This window comes from Balearica regulorum, chromosome Z (genome assembly GCF_011004875.1).
Source record: "Balearica regulorum gibbericeps isolate bBalReg1 chromosome Z, bBalReg1.pri, whole genome shotgun sequence".
NCBI lineage: Eukaryota > Metazoa > Chordata > Aves > Gruiformes > Gruidae > Balearica > Balearica regulorum.
In genome coordinates, this window is record NC_046220.1 from 18,912,646 (window position 1) to 18,935,885 (window position 23,240).

Genomic DNA, 23,240 nt, shown 5'->3' on the forward strand with positions numbered 1-23,240 from the left:
TCTGGTGGGCACCTGGCCTCCAGACAGGGTCAACCCACCACAGAAATGTAGAAAGTATAAGCAAACTTGTATATAGATACAACAGAGACTCACCAAGATACTAAAGATGGTTATAAAAGTATAGCACAAGTCTAAGTGAGTACCATGAAAACTAGGTAAAAAATTAGCACATTAATTAAAATGGGGGGGGGGGGGCAGGAATCAGGGGAGAACGGGACCACAAACCACCACACTGGTCTGCAATCCAGAGGAAAAAATAGTAATAAATCAAATTAATAAGTAACACCTCAGAAATTTAATTTCACAGTTGACCTTTTCAGTGGAATAATGCAGGCACCACAAACAGCATCAACAAACAAGTCAGCTCTTATGTTAGAATATAGGCCACCTCAAAAAGTACTCTACTGCAGTTAAAACAGTGTCCTCCTCTATGAAAAAAAAAAAAATGCAAACCCACAAACATATAGGTGTGAACTAGCTGGAGAAGGTCTACTGACAAAAACAGCAAGGGGGATAAAAGTCTTCACAGAAAAACTGAATAAACTGAGCTGTAAGTTTTAGAGAAAAAGCAGCCAAAGGGAAACTTAGTTAATAGTCTCCAAAACCACAAAAGGAAGGAAATAACCTATTCTCCATGTCCACAGAGGACAAGAAAAGAAGATAAGTGTAACTGCAGCAATAAAGATACAAACTAAACAGGGACAAAACCTCACAAGCTTTCTAATGATAGTAAGTTAAGTTCACATGTTAAAATAGACTCACTGAGAATTCTGCAGACCATCCTGTACATGGTATTAATACCATGCCTACATGCAGCCAATCTCACTTTCACAGAGTAACAGAGGCATCTTGAGGATCTTTCTACCCCCACTTATCCAACTATGCTGCTACGTATGTATATATAATGAATATCAAATACCAATGCTGGTCTTTAGTTGATCTTATTCTTAAACATAATGATTTCAAGTAATGGAACTATCCTGAAGGAATATCCTCTATACAGATATAATGATGTTTCCAATGTTCTCGTACAGGTACTTAATAACACGTGATTTTCCTATGAACATTCATTCCTGGCACTGTACCTGCTGTATTTGTGTATATTACTAGCTTTGAGTTTTCATTAGCAGTTTATGGACTTTAGAAAAGATCTTTCATTTGTGCCTGAATTGCATCCAACTACTTTGTCATAGCAGATTTATACATTCTCATGATCATACTTAAGTAGCATTTTATTATTTCTGGGATGCATGCTCTTGAGATGTGTAATTTAAACACTATCTTATCTCATTATAAACCAGTTTTTGTATCAAACATTTTTATTACACATCTATACTCAGTTTCTCTCAAACTCTTTAATTCAATTTTAATTCAACAGGGATCTATTAAACTTTGTCAGTGTGAAAGGCAAGTGTTCAAATTTTAAAAATCCAACATTGCCATTTAGTAGCAAACAGTACTAATATTATAGAACAGATGGTAATTTATTATCTGTGAAAAACTGTCAGGTTAATGGGAATTTCTCAGTTTCTCATAATTTTTACTAATTCACCCTGGTCATAAGCAGGTGCCTTTGCTCTCTCAATACTCCCATACTTGGAAGATTGTAGGAGTACTGATCCCCATAATTCCCACGAGGTAATAAAATGAATAAAAAATAAAGGCAACAACCCTCTATCATCACACTCAGAAACAATCCCTTGGGAGCAGGACTGAAGCATAAGAGATATCCAGCAAAAGAAAAATCGGTATTTTCATATTAGATACTCTACTTTTTTTAATAGATAAATGACATTTAGTCTTGTAGCGGACCGCTACTGTATGCAGTTTGTCCCGACACTGCAGTCGCACCACCATAGCCCTGCATTGACGTCCCGCCTCGGAGGGCACTGTCCCCCCACCTCGCGGTCTGCGGACGAGCGCCAGCATGCGCATGCGCGAGAGCCAGGGCGCGAAAAGGCTTCCCGAGGAGGCAACACGTACCGCACGTGCCACACGAACAGCACGTACGCAGCCGCGATCTGCGCATGAGCGTAGGGCCCTATATAAAGGAGCGCACGTGCTCTGGTAAGGGGTGGGGCTTTTCTCCTTCTTCTTTTTCTCCTCGTGCATCTTCCGGGATCTGCTTCGACAAAACCTGTGACGCTTGGACACCATAGAGGAGCTAATGGAACGTCACTGGACTCGGAGTGGTGGTAATTAGACTCGTCCCCGACTCGGTCCCTTCCCCTCTCTGTCTCCCTCTCTACCTCTTTGTCTCCTTTGCCCTTCCCCATTCTCCCGGTTGTCTCTTTCTATACAGTTCTTTTCTCCCTGCTCATAAAAAATAAAGCTAAAAGGTTGTACAACATCTGACCTCGTTTGTATCTTAATCTCGCTCTTGGGATTGTATCAAACCCTCCCCGATATCGGATCAGGACAAGTCTGCAATATAACCTGGAATTTTTTTCTTCTGTTCTAAACAGATCAGTTGTATAAACAAGTTATCTTTGGTTGAAAGATCAAATCATGACAAATATTTTTAAGGTTTGGAAACCTGAAATTCTACAACTAAATATTTTACTGTTTACTAGGGGAAAAGGTCATAAAACCAGCTTATTAATTTCACCCTTTTTAATCTATGAAAACCTGTATGTAAAATACTTCGTTAGCAAAAACTCTGGTTGGTTCCTCAGTGAAAAACCATCATTACCAATGCCTCCAAATAACATTATCTTTTACAGCATAAACATGTAAATAAAATAGAGGTGAGTTTGTACCAGGACCCTAGCTTGTGATACCAAGTTTCTTATTACTGTCACAAGTGGAGCTGGCCTGCAACATTTAATAAACTAGAATAAAAAGGAATAATGGGTAATAATGTGTTGGTTTTATTGTGTCTTCCTATATTCCAATTTCAGTTTACTTCTCCTTTGTCATGTACTGTGCTTAAATTAAAACAAAATTAGAACATAACCTAGTAATAAAAGGAAAACTACTTCCTGTCAGTAGTATTAGAGTAAGTGGTTGAGAACCATTTTTCCTGAAAAACTTATCTCAACATCTAAAAACCTGACACTTCTAACTAATGCCAACAATCACATTCAGTAACATGGGCAGATTAGTTCTGAAAATGAATGCAATGGCAGCCAAAGGTACCGTCCTGTCAAGAAATGAGAAGCAGAGCCATTATCTTGGCAAGTTTTTGCTTGTTAGTGGACCTCAGTACCAGTTCTCTCAAATTTAATGACTTCCTCAATGAAAAGAGTTTATTGCAAACATCTCCCCCTCGCCAAAGAAAAAAACCAACAAAACCCCCCAAAACTGAAAAACACAACCCAAGAACAACAACAGATTCTTATGTGCTAAAACACAGGTCTCCACATTCTACTGCATACTTTTTTCCTTTACACTGCATTCAGTTACCTCTTCCTATCTACTGTAAAACTTATAAAAAATATTTTATGGCTTATCTAGCATCATGGAAAAAAGTAAGAAAACAGTTTTCTTACGAAGAAAATATTCTTTCTACAGAAGAGCAGTAGCAATCATTTGGTTAAATTATACCCAGCTTCTCTAAGCAATTAACTGAAGAGGAAACCTGGAGAGCAGTATCTAATAGCCATAATGATAGGCTCAACCACTTCTCCCCTATGTAACAAATACACACAAACTAAGAAGTCTAATCTTCTCTCAAGCAGCATGTAGGACTCATACAGAAAAGCGGCCAGAGAAACTGCAGTAATTCTAACAGACTTTTGTAGCTCTTTTACTGAGTCTTATGATGCCTTTTATGTAACACAAACTAGCGACTCATTAGCATCTCTAAATATCTTAAAACCTTAATTTCAATAACAAGATTCCTCCCCCCCTGCTAAGTCTGTAAAACTTAAATTAAACATTTGTTTTTTATAATATCTGTATTGCATTATTTGTATCTTGTTTACTATAGTTTAGGATGTTAACAACATACATTCTAAAAGCCAGTACATCTTCAAAGTGCTTGTTTTGGAGAGAAGAGGGACAAAATTGAAATAGAAGCCAGGAAACTGATGAAGAATTTTTGAAGCATCACTACCAGAGACAAAAACAATCTTTTTACTCCTTCTAGTAGAGAAAAAATTCTCCAAACACACCCTAAGCCCAAGCAGGAGGAGGGGAGGGGAAAGAATTTCTAAAGCTACAGTCCCAGAACAGTAGGAAAAGGTGATACCATACCTTAATTCTACTCAAGGTATAACAAGAAAACAATGTAGACAATTGCACAAAGACTTCAGAACAAAATTTCTAAATACAGCAAAAATATCCAAGCAAATTGGAAACTGAAGCCCAGGAAACAAAGCACCTATATGAAATGGCAGCAGCAATTAGTATATCTAGAAATGCCACATTTCTTTAAAATAAATTACATCCATTACTGTTTCTATAAAAAAGTTGCAAGTTTTGCTTCAGGAACGTAATGTACCTGTTTCTCATCTGTAACTTGGGCTAATGCAATTAATTTCACTATTAACATGAAGTGTTCACAACAAATGATTTCCAAGTGAAACAAACAGAATAAATTACTAATGTGAGAAAACGCCTACTTTTTACTCTATGTGAAAAAAGAAAAAAAATCAGTGCAAATTTTGATACTAATTCAGAAAGCTGTTTCTGAGATAGGTCCAGAGGCATCATCCTGCTAAGGCAAATCCAGACCACTGCATTATTCCTACGCAGCTGGTGAACTGCAGCCGCTGGTTACTACGTTCGCTTGCACAGTACTTTCCCTGTACAAAGCAAGAGTACACTTTTGAAAACAAAAAGCCCATATTATCAAATCTTTCTCTTCTACCACTGTGAAGCATAATCTTTAAGAACAGAAACATTAGCAGAAGGATCATAGGCAGTGTTGTGTTCCTGTGGCAAGGCTTTGGTACAGAGGGAGCTGCAGGTGTGTTCCCTGTGGACGTGTCCTGAAGGGAGCATAACATAACACACAGGAAACAGGCTCTGCCAAAAGGGGTTGCATACACCCTTACTGCTGACAATGCCCAAAGTCAGAACTTCGGAGAGACCAGTGATGAGTGGTGTTCCTCAGGGGCTGGTATTGGGACTGACACTGTTTAACATCTTTGTCAGCAACATGTTCACAAGTTTGCTGATGCCCCCGGTGTGGTGCAGTCGACACGCTGGAGGGAAGGGATGCCATCCAGAGGGACCTTGACAGGCTGGAGAGGTGGGCCCGTGCGAACCACATGAAGTTCAACAAGGCCAAGTGCAAGGTCCTGCACATGGGTTGGCGCAATCCCAAGGACAGCTACAGGTTGTGCAGAGAATGGATTGAGAGCAGCCCTGAGGAGAAGGACTTGGGGGTATTGATTGATGAGAAGCTCAACATGAGCCGGCAGTGTGCGCTTGCAGCCCAGAAAGCCACCCGTGTCCTGGGCTGCATCAAGAGAGGGGTGACCAGCAGGTCGAGGGAGGTGATCCTGCCCCTCTACTCCAATCTCATGAGACCCCACCTGGAGTACTGCGTCCAGCTCTGGGGGCCCCAGGACAGGAGAGACATGGAGCTGTTGGAGGGAGTCCAGAGGAGGGCCACGAAGCTGATCAGAGGGCTGAAGCACCTCTCCTGTGAGGACAGGCTGAGAGAGTTGGGATTGTTCAGCCTGGAGAAGAGAAGGCTCTGGGGAGATCTAATTGCTGCTTTCCAGTACCTGAAGGGGCCTACAGGAAAGCTGGAGAGAGACTGTTTATCAGGGAGTGTAGTGACAGGACAAGGGGGAATGGGTTTAAACTGAAGAAGGGTCGATTTAGATTAGGTATTAGGTAGAAATTCTTCACTGTTAGAGCGGTGAGGCACTGGAACAGGTTGCCTAGAGAAGCTGTGGATGCCCCCTCCCTGGAAGTGTTCAAGGCCAGGCTGGATGGGTCTTTGGGCAACCTGGTCTAGTGGAGGGTGTCCCTGCCCATGGCAGGGGAGTTGGAACTACATGGTCTTTGAGGTCCCTTCCAACCCAACCCATTCTATGATCTGGGATCTAGATGAAACATTTAATGCATAAGTCAGTCCTCTCTTACAGGGTATTTAACAAAAAGTTCAGTGAAATATTTTCCAAGTGTCATTGTTTGCTTACAATTCATTATTACATAGTTCTATGTAAAAGTGCAAATTTAGCTGGAACAGGAGGAGGAAGAAAAGGACCAACATTCAGTGTTCCCATGCCAACATGATCATGACCAAATTTGATTCAGGCTATGCCTGTTCTTGCGTATGTAATCACATACTAATGTGCTTCGAAAGCCTCAAACGTGATATACTAAAAATACTATCAGCTACATTAGCATAACAAATACATACATAATACTATAACTGCATCTGCAGTTAATTGCAGGTACAATTTCTAATACATTGATTTGCATTATTCAAGCACTTAAGACCATTGCTTTTTGAGACCAGACATCAGTTCACTAAGGAATTGTAAAAACAAATCAAAAGTTTCTAGTCCTTATCAAGTAATTAACAAACCAGATGTGAAACAGACTGAGGAATAAGAAACCTATAGTAAGAGTAATGGGGAGCACAAACTTCAAGTATTTTTAGTATATTGGGAGCCTGACATGATTCTGTATGCACATATTAAAATATATGACAAATTGAGGTTTTCGGACAGATAAAACAAAGACTAATTACCTCTAGAAGTGTTTCCAGGACAATCGATCAAGCCTAAACAGACACATGGAACAAATTCAACCAACAATCAAAAAGAAATAGAGAAATAGGCATCTTTAAGTAACATGAGGTAAAAGTAGACATTTCAAGAGTGAGTGGGATGACAGGACACCAGGCAAAGAAAAGCTCTGACAATGACATACTTACTTTCAGTCTGACAACATGAGATAGCATACTGACTTGTCAAACAATCAGGAGAAAGCAGTTCAATAAGCTGAGAAAATAGCTGTTCAATAGGATTTGGGATGGACCTTTATGGGAAAAGACTGTTATGTTTATCAATGCCAAAGGAAAGCATGCTATAATATTTGAAACAGAGTAAAGTCAAGACAAGCTTGTAAGCTCAAGCTTAACAGTCAGCAGAACACATCAGAGAATTAGGACCTCTCCTCCTATTCCAAAAGAACATAGATTTGCAAGTTTTCACTATTTGGGCAAGATACAACCATGTGTCTGTAGATGATCAGTAAAAATCAAATGCAGACAAAATAAGTAGGCCTCTGTGAAAAAAAATACACAACACTGAGTCAGAGAACGGCATTCTGAAGCCAAAATAATGATGGAGGGACAGATGCTAAACAGTATGGGAATATAAAAATGTAGAAGATGTCCCAAGATGAAAACAAAGTTTTGAAAGATGGGTAATAAAGGAGTTGAGACTAGGCCAAGAGAAATCAGAAGATAAAGTGTCACTAGATGAAATACCCAACCTCGAAAAAAGGAAGGTATCAGAAAAATACCTTCTTTTGCCAGTGCAGAGCTGAATGAAGGAAAGCCCACAAGGCAAGAACAAAATCCACACTACTATGTTCTGGCAATGTTATTCTAGAAAAATCATCAGTATTGAGGAAGCACAGCAAAAGAGTTGGAGCAAGATCTGCATGTTTCAAGAAATTACGTGTTGATGGTGGCAGTGTTGGTTGCAAAATACACTGGGTTAATTTCAATGAAAATTTAGAATTGCTTAGATGCGAAGATAACAGATCTGAAGGAGAGAATAAGGTCAGCACAGAAACTAAGTTCTGTGATGGACAGGAAGGTCAGTTGTACTAATGGAGAACAGGAAGTAGTTTCAGGGCTGATAAACTCAGCAATGAGCACTGATAAACTGGAAACCAGCTGACAACTGAGTCAGAGCAGAAAGGAGGAAGCTGCTGGAAATTACTCAGAGAGAGGTGGGAGTATTTAGAAATCTAAGAGAACATAATGTTTGAAGTATTATATATGTCTTTGATAAGCAGAAGCAATTAACAAGAGACATTGATTTAATAAAAATAGGTTTTGAATAGGTTTTGATCAAGAACTATGAATCAAATTTTATCCTAACTAATGCTAGAGAATTTGAGATATTATCAACTAAGGAAGACCTAGAAATCTTAAGTCAAGCACGAAGGGTTTAGATAGGTGGTAGCTAATAAAAACAGTAAGGTATTTGTAAAATAATCAGATTAAATACTAGCATAAGAGGGGAAAAAATTAGGAAATGCTATCTGGATTTGTGCTGCTAGAAGACTTAAGCAAAGAATGGAAAAAAGGCAAAAGACATCTGTAATTTATAACATTTGAATGTACCAAAGAAGACAGGGAAAAGGGAAAGGAAATTATGCAAAGGTTATGAACATCTGAATGCTGACAGGCAGAAAAGGAGCAATATAAATGGCATGTACTGTCAGTACAAAAAAAAACTATTAAAAAAAAGAAAAAAGACATGAAGTAAAGAGCAACTACAGTCATGAGAAAAGCAGGGGTTCTAAGTGAGAGAAGAACACAATAAAATGGATACAATGGCAAAAAAAGTGCATATAAACATTTTCCTGCCACTCCTAATGAAGGTGATTAAGTTACACACATTACCATTACTACAAACAGTTAAAAATCCCTTTCACAAATACACAACAAAAATATTCTGAGATATCAATATAAACTAACTTCCGCATTTTCCTTTCTAGAAGGTTCAAAAATCTGAGGTACAGGCTGTTAGAAGAGTCTTTAATCAAATTTATTGGTAAAACATATTTTGTCAAGGTTATAATCATTCTATATACTCCTGTGTTTTGCAGTATCAACATCACAGAAACAGCCTAATAGCAGAAATTAATAGAAATAACTGAAACTACTGCCAATTTAGAAATTAACTAAAATCCTACCACACTGGTCTGGTAGGTCTGGCTAATCCTTACTATCAATTTTTCAGTGTCTGCTACATGATATGTGATCACTTCACGAAGTCAGAAATGAAAAATCCAGTTACCATGGAATCAGTTTGACCTTGTGCAAGTAAGGAAGCTTGCTTTGCATAAGAGTTTTGAATATTTCAGTATAAGTGATTTGAGCCCTCTGCTTGCTTATGCTGTCCTTCCAGCTGATGTCTAAAAGATGCCTATAATTAACAGGCTCAGCATCTATACTAATAAGTTATGTCAGACATACAAAGAAGTATTTTACACTTTTACATAAAATTCAATCTCCAGTCTGGCAGTGAAGCTAACCCTACCCTCCCACACCCCTACTTGCCATACTACTAGGCATTTGTGCTAGGACAAATGAGGAAAAATAACCTACGTACACTTGGGTAAGGAACTTGCCTTCCTCTTCAAGAGAGGGGCACTGAAGACTGACAGAGCTACCCCGCTCAGATGGTATGTTTGTTCCCACCTGAAAGCAGACCTCTTCTGACAGCTACAGATTAACAACTGTCAGTTTGCTGGTTGGTATGCCTCTGCTAGAGCTTTTGTGATGGAGACTTTAAAAAAAAAATAAATCAGCTTTTTGTATGGATTAATTTTCACTCAAATCTATCATAACAATTATTTATGCTCCCAAAGGCTACCTTGAAGTGTTCTAAGTTTTCAGAGCTACTGCCAAGAGCTGCTGGATCCCTGATAATACAAATATGCCCACTACTATTCTATTCTGATAATTTACAAATGTATGGGCAACCATCAAGGACATCATTTTCCCAGGTCTGCCACATGGTAGGGCTTCTATATGTATGCAGAGGAAAGAGTGCACCACATTACTCCTCCATCTGCAGGTGCTGTTCATATGCAAGATCAGTGCAAGCACACAATTAGAGTTACACTGTTTCTATTCCCTTCCAACCCATGCACTCCTGGTGGAAGCTGCAAAGGACACTAATAATATCGCACAACTTCAAAAACAACAAAGGTATGGCCTTAAGTGCTTCAAAACAATGATACTTATAAAACGTATCAGAAAGCACTCTAATAATTTTTTTCTTCAAAGTAACAAAGAAGTCTTCCCCTGCCATGGGGCAAGCTTGATTAGTTCAATATGCCATAAAACATGAGCTGAACCACTACTATTTATGAGACTTTAAAAGTACCATTATCAGAGATTTTCACCCTAAGAGGAGGGCAGGGACCAGTACAGCCCTCCCCATTCACAGTAAACACTGAGATGTTTCCACCCCATCTGCAGATGCTTGTTCCTAGAACATACCACAGCACAGAAGGAACTTAAGTCATTCCAGGTGATTTATGTGAGCTCTCTGAACACATCTACCCAACTCATGGCCTGAAGGATGCTACAAGTCCAAAATAACACTGATATGATCCTCTACCCAGCTATTCAAGTATCAAGCACTAGTTACAAATAAGGAATATGGGTTAAAATACTGGCAGAATGCATATATAGCTAAGAAAAAAAAATTATGTATAAATAACACATTGCAAAGCTGGAAAATAACTTTTCTCCCCTTCTCATCCCTTCTCCTCCCAGGAAGGTGAGAATGAACTCCATGACTGAGCACTCCTGACTTCTGCAGTCTTAGTTACATCCACAGTACAAAGAAAGCATACTGCAGATACTTAGAGTGGAGCCACGACTACTACCTAACTACTTTTAGCTCTGCATTCAGGTAAGTCAGATCACCAAAATTCATATTAACCTAAGGCAAACTTTCATTTCTTCCACTACCTTCAGTATGTTTTATGGCAAAAAAACTCATAGGAACTAGGTAATTATGAATCTATTTAAACTATTTTTGAGGCTGGTTTTCACCTAAAGAGGATCCTTTAGGTTAGAGAAATATCTCCAGATTCAAACTTGAAGAAGCTTTAATACTGTAATCATAACTTCTAAAAAAAAAAAAAATCTAAGGAGATTTACTAGAAGCAGATTGTATTGATAGTGTTCCACCCTGTGCACATCAGTATGAAGAGTTGCTTCATTTTCAGGTTTAATGGGAAGACAGTACGATTTCCCTGTAGCCTGGAACTTCTTAGATAATTATTACAGTTATTATCACAGAAGACTAATAGAAAAGCTATGTATTCCTAATGTGCGGTGGTTACTATAGAGGCAGCACAAAAGTATGGGAGCACCATTCTGAATCACCTTCCAACATTTTTGTTCACTGTGCTTTACAGAAAGTTCTCTCCAAAGATTAAACTCAATTTTAGAATTAATTTCCTTCATCAGTATTCACGATTTTTATTTGCTTTTACTGAAAATGTATGTGGTAAAACAGAACTGGTTTCTAGGACTTTTAGCTTCATCTAAAGAAGATTAAAGACATTATGTGAGCGACCAATATCATCCAAGGTCTTAGAAAAATTAAAAAAATTAACAACCCCTGAAAGCTATGCTTTCTTATAATTAATTTTAAGAGAAAGAGGCAAGGATTTGAAAAAATACGTTCTCTAAGAGTTTTTCACCACTGGACTCCCTTCTCAAGTACAATCTCCCGCACTTGAGTAAAAACTATTACTTATATGTCAGTATGAAAAGAACCCTAGAGAATAGCAAGACAAGGCTAATAACAGGTAGGAACAGAACTGCAAAAAGCTAAGAGTTGTAGAGTAACCACCTAGTATTTCTGACTACTATACATAATTTCTCTTTGCTGGAAATCAGAAGCTTATATAAAGAGTGAATGTGCACACTTAAAATAAAAATTAAGAATTCTGTCAGCTATTAATAAAGACACTGAAAAAAAATTTCCAAAATTTACAGAGGACAGAAAATGCATAGGCAATCCCACTCACCTGTCTTCACTAAAACGTCGACCAACCAAAATTTTACATTTGTCTGGAGGGAGACAAGCTGCTAGCAAAGGTACCGTTCTTAACACTCGACTTTCCTGTAAAAAAGAAAAGTTGCTTTTGAATAATATCAAGGAGGGCTTCTATGAATCGTTAATGCTTCTATTTACTTTCAAGTTCTTTTGACTATAGACACAGAAAAAAAAATCTTATCAGACAACAGAAAATAAAGACCTACAAGAAAAGATATCCAATTCTGATGCATTCAAATGGTATTGTTTTGATTGACAGTATTAAACTTAGTCTTAACTAACCTATGATCATCAGCATAAATTTGAACTAGGCTAGCAGTATCAAAAACAATGATGAAACTTCACAGAATCATAGAATCACAGAATGGTTAGGGTTGGAAGGGACCTCAAAGATCATCTAGTTCCAACCCCCCTGCTGCGGGCAGGGATAATAAATAATAAATCGGAGGCAAAAAACAGCATTAGCATTAGTGTAATAGGTTGAGAAGCTAATGTCTCTAAATTGGAAGATGAGGGGAGGACTTGATTTCCACAAACAGGTGCTAAAAATAAAAACACTGGGTGTATTATAACTGACAGTGTGAAATACAAACATCTCCACGCTGCTGTCACTTCACGGTAACCAGGGCAACGGCACCAACACTGCCACAAGTACTCAGTCTCACGCCATTCAGGATGCATCGACCAGGCATCTGCCTACATCTTTGTGGCACGGATGAGGAAGGTGACTGCCATGCCAGGGTGGGGAGCAGGGGCTCTTCAGGTCTCAAAGAGCATTAAAGAGAGTTGACTTGGAGCAGGGCTTCAGAAAGTGGAGGAAGAAGGAAGTACTGCAGCTGAAGCAAAGCATCCACTTACCAAACACAGCAATTTGTTTCTGTCCTTTATTTAACACAGCTGGGAACACACTAGTTTTTGTCTAGACAAGAAGTATTGCAAACTGAGCTTGAATATTTAGGGTGTCAATTTTTGTTTTCCCATCAAGGAAGAGGGAGCATAGGTTTATCTTGCATTTAATGAAGACAGCAAGCCAACACCAAAAACTGAATGAAAATTTCAGTTTATTTATTTATCACAAGAGGAAGAAAGGAAGGTTATTAGCTGAATCTAGCAGGAGGCAAGACACTAGAGGTCAGGCGAGGATTACGAAAGCCCTAAACCCAGTAAGAAATGAGTTCTTACACTATTCTCAGCCTGAGTGTCTCATGATTCCAACAATGAAAATCCAAAGATCAGTCCCTAAACCACAGGATTAATTAATGAAAACCCAGGGAGGGTTTGGTCCGTCTTTTGATTTATGAGCGGTGTATCAACAGTTCAGTATTTGTGAACACGTGGGCCTTGATTAGCTCTCTCACTTCTCTCTGGGCGGCTGTTACCTTCCACAACTATCAATGTGCAGCTGCCTGCAGCTTTCACATTGTCTTGCTATCAAACTGCTATTAAATTAGTTCTGTGAAGACTTTTATCACTGCTGCCTAAAATCTTTATTAATTTTGCTTTTTCTGATCCCTATCTACTGATCCTCTATAAATAAAACATCATGGAGTTGAAGGAATAAGCTGTACTGCTACATCCACCACCACTTTGCACAGCAGCAGCAGCATGACGTCTCCTAGGGATAGATGAAGATCAAAGTATCTGGAGAGTGAAGTGCTAGCAAGGGGAGGGAGAAATATCCTTCAAACTACCATTGATTTCTTCTATCTCAGCAAAGTGGAATAAGCCATCAATGGTGGTACGGTAGTATTTGTTTTTGTTTCATCATAATTAAATAACACTCCAATTCACTAGTCAGAAGACTCCCTTCTTCATAAGAATGTAAGAAGTGGCAATAAAGGAACTGGAAGAAAATCAATTATTTGTCTCTGATAAGCAAAACCAAATAGCTATCATCAGTCAAGGGAAAGTCATTCAACTGTTCCCTCCAATGTCATATCATTACTTCTGAATTACCTTTCATATCAAATAAATACATTCTCTTACTACAGGGAAAATGGAACTTTCCAATCTAAAAACCAATCCATGTTTACAGGAAGATAACACATAAAATTCAAAGCTGAAAGGAATCGTTTGAGAACAGAAGCTTAAGAACAGCTCAGTCAAACTAACATTAAGAAAAGGCTTCATTTGTTTATAATTTTCTTCATTAAAACCATTTGTATTAACTAGACTATATATAAACCTATGTGTTATCATATTGGCTACTTTACATTTACTGGTTTGACAGTGAGCAGTTACTCTCTCCTTTGTTCTCAGTGTTCTAACAGTGATTTGCAACTTACTGATTATTCATTATTTGACCATTGAAGTACATAAACAGAAAAAGGATTGGAAGACTTATGTGGTAGGTTGACCTTGGTTGCCTCCAAGTACCCATGAAGCCACTCTATCACTCCCCCTCTTCAACAGGGGGAAGAAAATCAGATTAAAATGATCTCGTGGGTTGAGATAAAGGCAGTTTAATAAAGAAAAGCAAAGGCCATGTGTGGAAGCAAAAGTAAAACAACAAGATTTTATTCTCTACTTCACATCAGCAGGTGATGTCCAGCCACTTCCTGTGAAGCAGGGCCTCAGCACATGTAGCGGTTGCTCCAGAAGACAAGCACCTTAATAACAAATGCCACTCCCCAGGTTTTATTGTGTCATACGGCATGAAATATCCCTTCCGTCAGCTTCAGTGAGCTGTTCTGGCTATGCACCCTCCCAATCTCTTGACCACCCCCAGGCTATTAGCCTTTGGAGGGGGGGGTTTGGAGCCCTGCTCGGCAGTAGCCTGAACACTGGTGTGTTATTAAGATTGTTCTAGCTACCAATACACAGCACAGCACTAGGAGGGCTGCTATGGGGAAAATTAACTCAATCCCAGAGAGACCCAAAGAAAGGAGGTGTGATTTCAGAAGATAAAATAATTCAGAAGAACTGAAAAAAAGATACAATATCTCAGGTGAACTGGTATTTAAATCATCAAGTTTAAAAGAAAAAAACCCCATTAGATAATGTTAACAGCATACCAGTTTCTTCTTGCCTACCATTTGCAGCATTAAGATTCTAGCTGAACTCCAACAATTACCACAGCCTTACTCACCTCTGCTGGATGCTGAATTATATACAAGCAGGTGGAGACCTTTAGCGGATGTATTGGCAGGAACGGACATAAACACACCTTCTGAGGACGGCTGCATGACAGAAGGGAATGAGAGAACAACAAAAGTAATAAGCAGTTTATGAAAGATGGAATAAATATGTTGAACAAACACATACCACATCCCAAGAGGCATGTTAAGAACTTCCCCTTATGATACAGTGTATTAAACCTGATGTAATTTTCTCTTTGAAACTCCTCTGTTTCTAAAAATAAAGAACCACAAGGTTTTCATGAAATACAGTTTTGAGAGCACTGTTCAGACCCCTCCTGTGGTCTGGTTAGGATTAAAGCACTCTGAAAATCCTTTCATCATCTTCAGGAGGAGCAACTTACTGGTATCTGTACCCCAGAGAAGTCTGTTACTGCTTTTCATGCCAACTTAGTGTTTTAACAACAAAATTTAACAAAATTATTTTAAATTCTTTGGTGTTGCACGTAGCTGTGTAGCTGCACAGCAGAATGAACTGTATCTAAAGACATGAACTTAAATATTGCTTGGCATGAAACTAATATGCTGAATGATGAAGAATAAACACAAGCAAAGAATTAAGCTCAAAGTTATCCGTAGAGTAACTGAAGTTGTTATACCAAAACCACACATACACACATGCATGTGCACACACGAAGGTCACTATAGCTACTCACCTATATTATTCAGTAACTCAGAAAAATTATGGATTTCGTTAACGTGAAGCTATTACCAATTTTCACCACTTAAAATCACACCATCCCTGCAAATAAAACTCTCTGAGCTTAAAAAATATTAAGTCAGGATTTTCAGCAGAATGCTAGGGACTCGGAGCACAACTTCACCTGCGTCCTCCTTGCAATCTTTCTTGGTAGTGGTTTGTACGTTGGTCACACATCAGAGACAGTAAGCAATCACTGCAGTAGACACGATTTACAGAAGTAAACTCTGAAGACAGGTCCAGATCAAGTTTGTGGTGAGTCCGACTGACACTGCACTTGTTTGTCCACAAGAGCAGGCATCCAGCTCAGTGTACAAAGTAATGTTACAGTAATCCAAGCCAGTATAACTGTTCCCTAGCCAAACATTCTTACCAGTAAATGGCGACATTATAAAAAGGCGGTGACAATAGATAAGCTCCTCTTTAACAGCTGACAGGTTGTGTTAATTTAAACCCCCTACTTCTAGCCCCAGCTACTGAGACACAGAGATTATTCCTTTCTCCATAGGGTATACAGTTAAAGGTTTCCCAACAACAGTCTAAATCCAAAGCTGTGGGGGGAGTGTTGATGCAAGGGAAAGAATTGGTACTGATCAAAATAAGCATTGGAAAAAGTATTTTAAAATATTTAGACTACAAAGCCCATGGTCAAGAAATCAGCCTAATGACAAAATGAAAATTATTCTCATACGCTTTTCTGGTATACTGTTCCAGTGGTCCGCTGTCCGTCTTTCCTTCGCACTTCTAGTGTTGACATTTTCCTGTTGCTAATCCTGCATAAATTTGGCACATTCTGTTGTATTAATGGTCAAGCTTTGAGCCTAAAATTAAGTACTTATTAATTTCACTATTCCGGGGACCTTCACTGTAAATGAACTGCAACCAACCTCCCTTTCAGTTTTGGTGGGTCTAATTTCAGAAGTTCTCCAATGCTTTATTTTTTCCAATATTTTCTCACGCGTAACCAATTTAAACAGAAATTTCTGAAAACAGTTTTGTTAACAACCTGGAAGCAGCAAATACCCCCGGAGGCTGTTTGTTGCCTGTGCCTCGATTGTTAAGCAGAAGTTCATCCTCTTTTTGATCATCAAATTCAGTGGAAACTCAATTTTGTACTAAGTGCGATTTCTTAGTTTCCTCCAGTTATTAAATGGCTGGTTTCACTAAAAAAAGAAGTTGTTAAAGTTGTCCCCATTACAGTATTTTCTGCTGAGGAGAGATTAAGGCACGAAAAATCTACTACACAAAGCTGTTCCAAAACAGTTAGCTAGTGACTTCAATCCAAAGAGCTGCATTGTTCACTAGCTTTTATACGCAGACGGAAACAGTTTCTAGTGATTTCTGACCTCAGGGTGTTTAACTATTACAAAGTTGGCTATATATAACTTACTTATTTTCAAGTCTGCCTTTTGCGTATGCTTTTTGTATTTTCCACACTGGCTTGGATTTTTCACAGGAAGTTTTTTAAGCTTTGTTAACCTCACCAAAAGAAGAAAAAAAAAAAAAAAGGGAAATTAACCAGAAAGCAAGCATTTTCAAACACTTACAGAATAAACTCTACCTATAATTTGATTTGTACGGAGCAGAGCACAAACCATGACAAATAAAATGCTTTCCAATATAATTTAACTACTTACATATGTATATACATTACTTAACTTTAAGCACCCAATTAGGTACCTAATTATGTTGAATACGTACTTTTACAACCTCATCCTGGGGGCACAAGACTTATTTCCATCCTTTCACTTTGGTACCTAATCGTTATTGTGCCGAGACAAAAAAACAAAACAAAACAAAACAAAACAAAAAACAACCAACATTATTTCTATGTGAAACTAACATTACCAGCCTACATCAGTCAGCTAGCAAGCACTGCAGAACAAGAGTAGTTCTGTTACACCACCACAAAAGCTGCCTTTGCTCTGACAAAGGCCACCTAGGCAGAAAAGCTTTTTTGTCTTTTTTTTTTCTGTTTAAAGATTCTGTTACGGTCTTGCCCTACATACACAGCTGATGTTACAGAAGACTAGGGGCAGCATGAGGGAACTCATTTAATGATGAACATCAGTTTTCTCCCATTTCTGGAAATGAAAGTAGCGATCTGCTTCAGGCAGGAATGGTAGTATTCAGGTTCATGGGTGGGGGCTAGGATTTAAAGGATAATTTTTACAGTATTATTCACCTGCATGCCATTTCACTACAGCTCAGAGCTATCCAGTGGGTTTTTACCTGTTTTTCAACACAGCATTTCTAGTTTAAAAACTTATAACAAAGTAACCTGTCACATTGGTGGGACTAAAAAAAAAGAAAAAATAACATTCTGTGTTTTGCGGACGTGCTCCATATGTAAAAGACAGCCATGCACATCCACAGACTTCTCATAGCTTTCCTTCTGTTATTCACATCTAAATTAATGACGTTCAGATTCAGAATAACCTTTACCCTATTTTCCCAGCAGAACTGAATCTGGACTGTGGACTGTTCTGTTCTGCAGTGTCAAGTTTAGTGTGATTACTAGTTTCTGGGCAGAGATGCTCTAAAAGCAAACATGCAGCAGTCTGGAAAATAGTGAGCTAATTCTGAAACTTTCCAAGTCTTTGTATGATTTTCCTACAAATATAAATGGCCTTAGTCACTTCAGGACTAACTTTTATCTTGTTACAACGTGTCCAAAAGGCTTCTGAAACCAGGCACCATTCTGGGAATGAAATGAGTGTGCTCTTACAGCCATATTCAGAAAACTAAAGGTAGGTAATTCAAGGATTTAAACCCAGAGTAAGCAAAGAATACAATTTTATGCTCAGTATTTGTAGAGGTTTCTAGGGAAAGCTATGAAGAGGTTAAGCGTGCCAAACACATGTTCTAGAAACAATGCTTGCAATATTAAAATAAAGAGGAAGCTGATGTTTTAAAACTACTATCACTTGTGGCAACATTTTCATGTTCCAACACATATTGCCAAGGTCAAGCCCCTGATTCTGTGTTTTCAAAGAAACATGCCTGCCCCAACAGAAACTGCTGCTTCAAGTAAATTAGATTTCTCTACTGTTTAGGTCAAAACACCAAGGGTTTCAAGGTCAAAACCCACCTGAGAAGTCTGGAGAAAAGCCACAAAGTTACCATATGTTTGTTTTATACTAATGTTTTAATATATGTTTTATACTAACACAAGTCCATTATAGGCATGCATTAAAACAACATTCAGGAATTTTACAGAGCTGTGTTGGAAGTTTAAAGGCATAAGTCCATACATTTTATAAAATTTGAGAACAAATGTTATTTTTGCTAGTTTTTGTTAGAGGACAAATACAAATTTAAAATGGTTTTCAGATTACATTTTGCATCCTCCATCTTAACCACTACAGCTATAGAAGGACCTTAAAAGAATGAGTGGATTAAGTTAAACATAGATAAACATAAAATGATGCACTTAGGAAGAAACAATCCTAACCCAACATACAGAAAAACCCCAAGGTCTGAGGTTAATATGGCACAACATTCAAGAGTAAGACCTTATGATAAACAGTTCTGTGGAAATGGCAGTTTAATGCCTGGCAGTTCTCAAAAATGCAGATCAGATGTTAATTGTTACTAGGAAAGGATGAAAGAATTAAAGAGGGAACATTATCATGACACTACATAAACCTCTGGTTTAGCCCCATCTTTCACTCCCAGTGCAAAAAAAGGCTGGAGAAGCCAGGTCAGAAACAAACATGAAGAGTAACTCCTCATGCCAAGGGCCACAGATCTCCTTGCTGACCAATGCTGTGGATACAAGAACTTAGATGGCTTCAAAAATTTGTGAAATAAAAATCCATCAGATATGGAAGCACCACCACTGAAGGTACAAAGTCACATCCCACTCAGAGTCCCCTGAGCTAAAGGCAGTTAGAGAAAGGACAGAAGTACCAGCATATGCTTACGCTTTAAGCTCAGTACTACATCTGTTCATGGCTGGTGACAGCATGCTGTGCAAATGGATCTTTGATGTGCTCTGGTATGGCTGTTCTTCTACTCTCAGTCAGTCTGCACAATTTAATATGAATGTATACAATGCCAATTGCAATTGCTTAAGATTACCTAACTGTATTTTTTATTTTTTTGTTTTTGAGCTCTAAAATTTGTCTGTATGTACTTCTGCATTTCTCTGGGCAAAATCTTACAGCTCCTTTGGGGTATTCTTCTGTAATTGACAGGACTTACTGCCATCTTAAAAAGAATTTGCTGATTATATTATATTTCTGCTTTCCCTCACCCTATGGCTGCACAGTATGTGACCTGATGCAATTGCCACAACTTTCATGGAAGGTAAGAAGCCATTCCTATTAAAGAAAAACCTCTCCCTCTTGCACTAAACAGAAATGAAATAATGGATTACCTCATCTTCCACATGGCCGAGACCCATCTGGCAAGACCGGGGCTAGTGCAGGCAGGAGGAAGATTTGGTATTCCCTGAAGCTCTGCTGATAATAAGCATAGATCCTGCATGGTCACCAGCTGAACAGTGCATTAAAGACAGGCCTAAAGTTCACTCTAGCTAATTCTACACAGTAGACTTGAGATTTCTGAAAACTTGCCCATCTTCTAATCCTAATAAATATAAGTCAGATTTAAACTAGAAACTCCATAGCTGATGTCCCAAATATACTAGCTCTGCTGCTCTGCTTTGTTAACTGAAGCTCACACGTGCTTTTAAACTACTGAGGAAGAGGGAAACTGTGAACTATAATACTAAACTAATAAATGAATTACTTGGAGTTCTCCCTTTTAAAATTAAACAGGATGAGCCAATTCAATCATTACCACTGCTTCAATTACTATGAGCTGCCCTTATTTTCTCAGTAGCAGGTAGTTTGTAGGTAATGTGGCTTGGTGATTTTAAGGCCCTACAAGATGGCTGTGTAATGTTGCCATGTAAATATTTCTCACAGTTGCAGTGCTATAGTCCTCCAGTCTCATACTCAGTTACCCTGGAGCACAGAAATAATAAAATATCATCTCTGCCATACTTCAGATGTAATTGTAAAATTCAAGGTCATCATATTTTGTTGTTTTATCTCTCCTACTTGCATTACTGTACTTTTTAAGATGTCTACTACTATCCTCACAACCATTCAAAATAACTAGCCTACAGAAGACTTACTCCCACAGACAAGATCAAGGAAAAAAAAATTTATCAAAAGTAAAATGCAATAAAAGCTCATCCTTTTTTAGCCTCCGTTTCCTAATTGCACATCCACCAGCTCTTCAATTTCTCTTTGAAGTAAGTTTTGGAAAGCCACCTTTCTGAGAAGTGCTAACTGCTCTCATGAAACGCAGAGAAACTCAAGGAGCCATCGGCATGGTTTAGGTTTCTTCTAGGCTTATTTTGAATATTCTTTAGTTAAGCAAAATTTCGAAGCCTTAGTTTAATGGTGTTTCCTGAGAAAAAAAATCAGGCATAGAAGATTATTCTGACTCCATCATGTTCCAGCTTCCATCCTTTCCTCTTTCTGTTTCAAAAGACTTTGGAACTCATTGGTCACGAGGCATGAAGATTTAAAATTAAATTCTTACAAACTTCATTAAAAGTCAACAGCCACATAAGGTAAAAACATAGTATCAGAAACACAGGTAGGGAGAGTATCCAGAACAATCAACAAAGCACTTCCTTTTCCACTTGGTAACCTGTATAGCATCAGCTTCCTGGCAAGTAAAATGGAAAAAAAAAAAAAAAAAAGGAATATTGCTGAGGTTTTGCTTCCCATGAGAAGTTAAAAATAAATAAATGAGTGCATAGTTTTTGATTGTTTTCCTGAGGTTTTTTTTAAATGGTGCAACCAGTGAATTTAATGGAACATATCCCAGTTTCCCAACTAAAACAATAAATTTTAATGGAGAATGATCTAATACAAATCATAGTGAAAATTATTTGTGCCTTTTGAATTTCAAATTTATAACTCAAAGGGTGATTAATTATATATGTATATTAATAAACCACAACGTTCAAAACTGATGATGATATCTACTGATTAGTCAACCTGCATTCCTGGACAAATTAGACAAATACTCTTTCTCATCCTCAGCTCCTCAACATCTTCATCAGCTCTAGAAGCATTTAAAGAGCACAAGATTAATTGTTCTGCTAACCTCCTCTGTAAAAACGTGCACAGAAAAGATATTCTATCCAAAGAAAAGATCACACGCATCAGGAAAAAACTTATTTCCACATTGCCTGCCAACACATATCAACTACTCTGCAAACAAACTGCCTTTAATAAAGAGTTAGCTATTTAAAGAAATTTTACAGTTATCCTGCACAAAGACTTTTGAACTCTCTTCAACAGAATTATGGACAGCAACTTCAAGCAATCCGATAACTCAGCTGATTAGAAATCTGGAATCCTTGTTCTAATTCATACAAAAGCTCTACCGCTATTACCATAAAAGAGCTATGAAGTCATTTGGTCTCTTTACATTTTTTGGAAAATCATTTCCCAATGCATAGGGAATGTGAACTAATGAGCTAGAGGCACTGAGTTTGGATGTCAAGACTCCGTATAATGTCTACAAATATCAGCTTCCTCCTTTCATTGCTCTGGAGTGCCAGGCAGAAACAGAGAAGCATCCTCCTAGAAACACACATTTAAGGTATTATCAGACTGGATCATTTCAAACCTGCAATGTATTCTGTTACAAGTTTCAAAACTTTTCCATCTAGTTCCAGGAAAATTCACTGCAGCACTACATTTTAAATTCATTAAAACATACCAGACTAAGTTTAGCATTTTGTACCAGAAGAGATTCAAGGCAGTATCACAGATTTCCAAACTAACATGACCATAAAAGTGACCAATTTGATACAAGTTAGCATTTGTATTTGACAAGTTAGTTTCCAGAGGACTTCTCTGACAGCTGTACAGTTGACACAACGCAGTGTCTCTTCTTCTCACCACAAGACACTACCAACACAGTAAGCTTGGTCACAGTATAAAGAGGCATGATATCATCAAAGGTACTCAAAAAGCAATACAGTATTTTTAGACAAAACCTGCCTTTGAACCAATCTGGTATTCCACCAATATCAGTGGCAGGGGATGCAGCAATGGGAGAAGGCAATGGGATGGGGTCAGAGACACATCAGAGAAGAGGTACAGAAAAAGGTTCAGAAAGGAGGACAGGGAGATAGAGCCATCTCCCCGCCTCTCAAAAGGCACACACTAGTAGCGAGCAGCTAAGAGATCACAGCACTATTTCCTAGCATTCAGACTCCCTCGCCACCAGCTCTCAGCAGTTCTCCTGCTCCTGCGTGCTATGGAGTGAAGACACATCCCTTGCCCTTCTTTCTGTTTTCCACTCTACCCTCAGCAATAGGGGCTACAACTCTCCTGACCAAAACCCTGATGTTTTCCACCACATTCAGTGAAGATTTCTCCATCAATTTGAAAACTACTGCTCTCTTGCAATTGTGAAACAATCCTGGGCCTTTGCCCAGAGCAATGGACTTCAGAAAACCCAAAGAATAGGACAGTTAATTGGAGAGGCATCAAGCGATACCAGTAAGTTCAAAACCAAATGCCTATTTGCATCTGTTTCATGAATAGCTACATTGTACATCTTATCACATGATAACGGCAACAAAAAAATTCACTGCAGGAAAAAAAAAGAAAAAGCTCCATCATCAAGAGC

At 38.4% G+C, this 23,240-nt stretch overlaps 1 protein-coding gene across 2 annotated transcripts in view; it reads right to left on the bottom strand.

Moving 5' to 3' along the window:
- DTWD2 (DTW motif tRNA-uridine aminocarboxypropyltransferase 2) overlaps nt 1-23,240 on the bottom strand; it is a 90,622-nt gene that overhangs the window by 44,637 nt on the left and 22,745 nt on the right. The window contains exons 1-3 of one of the 2 annotated variants that reach the window (XM_075741012.1): nt 15,694-15,921; nt 14,821-14,911; nt 11,704-11,798 (exon numbers count right to left, since the gene is read on the bottom strand). In XM_075741012.1, the coding sequence (XP_075597127.1) occupies nt 11,704-11,798; nt 14,821-14,911; nt 15,694-15,746 (239 nt within the window). In that variant the 5' untranslated portion in view covers nt 15,747-15,921. Of the gene's footprint in view, nt 1-11,703; nt 11,799-14,820; nt 14,912-15,693; nt 15,922-23,240 lie in introns of those variants that run through there. The other variant, XM_075741011.1, reaches the window with a different exon arrangement.